Source organism: Gopherus flavomarginatus, chromosome 3, assembly GCF_025201925.1.
Source record: "Gopherus flavomarginatus isolate rGopFla2 chromosome 3, rGopFla2.mat.asm, whole genome shotgun sequence".
NCBI classification, from domain to species: Eukaryota; Metazoa; Chordata; order Testudines; family Testudinidae; genus Gopherus; species Gopherus flavomarginatus.
The window spans coordinates 259,088,478-259,092,813 of NC_066619.1; the positions used below are offsets into that span (position 1 = coordinate 259,088,478).

The 4,336-nt window shown below is 48.6% G+C and overlaps 1 protein-coding gene across 1 annotated transcript; it reads right to left on the reverse strand.

Moving 5' to 3' along the window:
• Window positions 1-1,052: 1,052 nt before the first annotated feature.
• DRD5 (dopamine receptor D5) lies at window positions 1,053-3,557 on the reverse strand. Its single transcript, XM_050947807.1, has one exon. It carries the CDS (start codon window positions 3,070-3,072, stop codon window positions 1,645-1,647), a length of 1,428 nt encoding a protein of 475 aa, XP_050803764.1. The 5' UTR covers window positions 3,073-3,557; the 3' UTR covers window positions 1,053-1,644.
• Between the last annotated feature and the right edge of the window lie 779 nt (window positions 3,558-4,336).

Genomic DNA, 4,336 nt, shown 5'->3' on the forward strand with positions numbered 1-4,336 from the left:
TAGGAAGATCCACCCTCAGTGACCAGAGGAGAAAATGAAAACATAACGTCTACATAACCAGTTAAATGTCAAACAGTACACCAAAAATACTGCATACATAAAAAGGTCTCACTAAACCCTTACTAAGCAAAATTCCTACTGTGTTCAGTGGAAGTGCTGCCTGAATAAGGACTGTGGGATCAAATTATAAATGGCTTGATTTCAGTCTTATTTAAACTCTTCTAACTTTAAGCAAATGAGCAATGACACTTTAAAAAAAAAAAAGACAAAACTCAAATGTTATTCATAAAACAAAGCCAATGCTTAAAAGTCACATTTTAATATTTAATTTGCTCCCTTTGATAAATTGCCTGGGAAGTAATAACTCACCTCCCTTTTCTGAGCTGAACTGCTTTACAATGTTTCTAAAATATACGTAACGTTCTAAAAATGTCATTCCATTGCACTTGAAATGGGTAAATAAAGTCTCTTTAAAACACCTCAATGTAATGATTTTTTAAACCTGTATTAAAATCTTCTAAATCCTAAATCTCATTAGATACTTTTAACATTTTAAAAGTTAGAATTAAAGATTCAGCAAGACCAGAGATTTTGGTTTAAAAATCCAACAGCAGCACTGTCATGCATTTTGGCATTTGTGAGAGCTCCCTACAACTATGAAACCTAGTAGCAACACCGGGAATGAAATAGTTACTATAGAAAAACACATCATTTTGTGAACACTATCAAAGGAGGTTATTCTTTGCTATTAGCATCTTAAACATCCATTCAGGTTTAGACTTAAGAAGATTTTATAAATATACATGTTTGATATCGTAGCTACAGAAAATCACGGCTAAAAAAAGGACATCAGAGACAATTAATGAAAAGGGAACAAAAACTGTACGCAATAATCTAGCTCTGAGAAGAAGTATAAAAAAAGAGCTAGTTTAAATCAGGTTTTTCCTGTGGGCACTGCTTTAATTCAAACATCCTATTTCCACATAGACTGTAGTTTGCTTTTGAAATAAGAAGTTACTTTAATCATTCAAGTAGAAATGATAGAATTTGTTTACACAATGTAAATCTTCAGGCTAATGAAGGAAAAATAACCCCTTGACCAACAACATTTATTTTCATCTTCAGGACAAGGCAAGGATATCAAAGGCAATAATACTGCCTAGGAAGATACATGAATTACACCGAAACTGGTTTGAAAGAAACAGAAACGAGTATTTAAACTATCATCCAATTCACCACCACTTCAATCCTTAGCTCCGCATAAAATTCAAACAAAAACAAAGACAATCTAATAATTTTTCTTTTTAGTGACCATTACATCTGTCCCTGTTCTTAGATATCATGATACTTTATATTTTGAGAGCATTTTCCATCTTCAGAGCTTTTTACAAATACTAATTGTAATCATATCCCAGTATCACACCCCAGAGCTGATTTAACTTCCTAATCCTCTCTCAGTTTGGGGTTGTTGAATTAAAGTTTGTTTTTATCAACTCTGTGTGGCAATTTCTAAACCCTGAAAGTGCTAGACACAGTTGGAGTGAATTGCCTGACCAAACTACAGCTTAGAGTCCAGTAGTCTTTTCATTCTGTGTTCGTAATTTGTTGGATAATCCTGTAAAAGCAGACTGGACACAATGCAATTTAATGTAAACCATTTGGAGTGAAAGGTGTTGTTTTGTCTAGGGAGATCTCCCCCTCACAGTCCAGCTCACACATGGAGTCGGTGGCAATCTCATGGTCTGGGGATATCTGGGACATCCTGTCAAAAGGATCATCCTCGCAATCAACCACATTAGGGATCATGTTGACATAAGCAGTCACTATTTCCTTATGGAAAAGGGTGTCTTGATTGTAGGAGATGAGTTCATTGCTTATATTGACTGTCTCCACTGGACTGCTAGAGCAAAACTCACTGCACCCTAGGAGGTTGGAGAAAACCTTCCTGAAGTCAGCATTGAAAGCATAGATGATGGGATTGAGGGATGAGTTGGCCCAGCCAAACCATACAAAAATATTAAAGGTGGTCTCGCTGACACAGGGAAGGCCAGCATGGGGGTCATTAGGGGGGCTCTCACAGAAGGGGACCATGCAGTTCAGGATGAAGAAGGGCAGCCAGCAGCAGACAAAGACTCCCATGATGACTGAGAGGGTCTTCAAGACCTTGGTTTCTTTTCTGATAGAAGTCTTTAGGCTGGTGTGGTGGTGGCAGTCAACACGGTTGCTCCGGCAGCTCTGTGCATGTTCGGCTGCCCTCTCCAGCGAGGAAATCCTGCGGATCTGCACTTGGGCAATGCGGTAGATCCGTGTGTAGGTGACTAACATGATGGCCACAGGGATATAAAAGCTAATCAGCGAGGAGGAAATAGCATAGGTCCTGTTGAGGCTGGAATCACAGCTCTCAGCCTGTTCCTCAAGAGTCTCATTGTTGCCGGGGGTCCCCTCAGAGGGTCTCGATACAACTGTCCAGGTGGTGCCCATCCCTTCCGCCCAGGTGGTGTCAGTGCCTGCTGAGATACTGCCAGGTCCACCTCCAACAACATCCTCACCTCTGTGCCAGTTGAGCTGGACAGGAATGAAGGAGATAAGGACAGACAAAGCCCAAGCCATGCTGATCATCACCAAAGCCACCCTCTGGGTCATCTTCCTCTCGTACCTGAATGGGCTGGAGATGGCCCAGTACCTGTCCATGCTGATCACACAGAGGTTCAGAATGGAGGCAGTAGAGCACATGATATCAAAGGCCACCCAGACATTGCAGAAGGCCCCGAAGGGCCAGTAGCCAGCCACCTCAGCCACTGCCTTCCAGGGCATCACCAACAGGGCCACCAAGAGGTCAGAGATGGCCAAGGACACGATGAAGATATTGGTGACCTTGCTCCTCAGGTGCCGGAAGCGGATGATGGCCACACACACCAGCACGTTGCCAAACAGCGTCCAGAGAATCAGCAGGGACAGCAGGCTGCCAGCCACTATCTGCGCTGGCCCCGGAGCCACAAGCGACTCCCCTGCTCTCTCCCCAGCGCCCACTGTAGGCGGCCCAGGCTGCTGCAACACTGGAGACTGGCGCATGGTTGGGTCCCTCCCACCGGGGCCAGCGCAGCGGGACCGCGCCGCACTAACACTTCTCCCGAGCGCCCGCCGCTTGGCCCCATTGGATCCCTCGGGGGCGCTCAGTCCGCTAGCCAGTCACCGCTGCCGGGCTCGCTCATGCTAGCAACGTGCTCCGCGGCGGCCCCCGGCTCGCCCCCTGCACTCAGGGTGCATTGGGACTGCTGCTGGGCTCGCCGCCTGCCGCCGATGCACCGGAGTGGTACTGCTGCGCTGCCCGGAGTCTCGGCGAAGCGCAGGGTGCTGCCAGTGCCCCCCTCCAGCTGCTCCCGACGCACCTACTCCCAGCGCACCCTGAACAAGTGCGGGGCCCCCTCCTGCTCTCTGCGCCGGGCGCTGCTGCTTGCCTAGCCCGACTGCTCTAGCTGCGCCCCGGCGCAGCGCCCGCTGCTGTGGGTAAGTCCCGGAGCGGCGGCGGGGCTCCCTCTCGGCTCCCAGTGCTGCAGCTCGAGTGTCTGCTCCAGCCGCTCTCGCCTTTGCTCCCCAGGCAGTTGCACGCTCCGGCGAGCTGAGCATGCTCAGTAACGAGGGGAGCCGCTGTCCCAAACCTCTGCTCCCTCCGCAAGCTGCGGACAAACTTTGGGATGTGGGCGCACTGGAGGGGGGCTTGTGCGCCTCCTCGGACAGGGCGGGGCGGTGCCGCTGCCCACCCGGGGCGGGGGCATTCCGGACACACACTCGCCCGGGGCTGCTCAGCGACAAAGCTGAAAGCAGCTGTCCAGGACAGACCGACTGGCTGTTTCCAACGCACGCCCACAGCTCAGGTTAAACACGTCCGGACGTGGCTGCGGGCTTCGCCCTATGTCCTGCCCGGTTATCAGTGGCTAGGAAGCCCTCCTGGGTAAAAGGTGACGAGAAAGCCTGCGCTGGAAGGCCTTGTTGCCGCAGAGCGGAGGTAGAAAACAGAAAGGGGTGACTAGTGGTACCCTACGTAGAAGTCCCTCTATGGCCAATATCCCTCCTGTAAGGGTCTGTATTTCATGTCTTCATAGGGCCAGATTCGAGGAACAGGCAGTTGCCCCCGATTAGCCACAATATTAGGGCTCGATGTGAATCAGAGAGCTGTCAGGCGGATCATTTCCTACATGTTTGGGCTAATCTAGAGTGACTCTTCCCCTGCATACGGCTAGAGCCATCAGCACCTGGGGGACTACTAAATTGGTGCTTTTTTGGAATATGTTTATTTAAAAAAAAACACCTCAGTCACATAACTTCATAAGGGTGT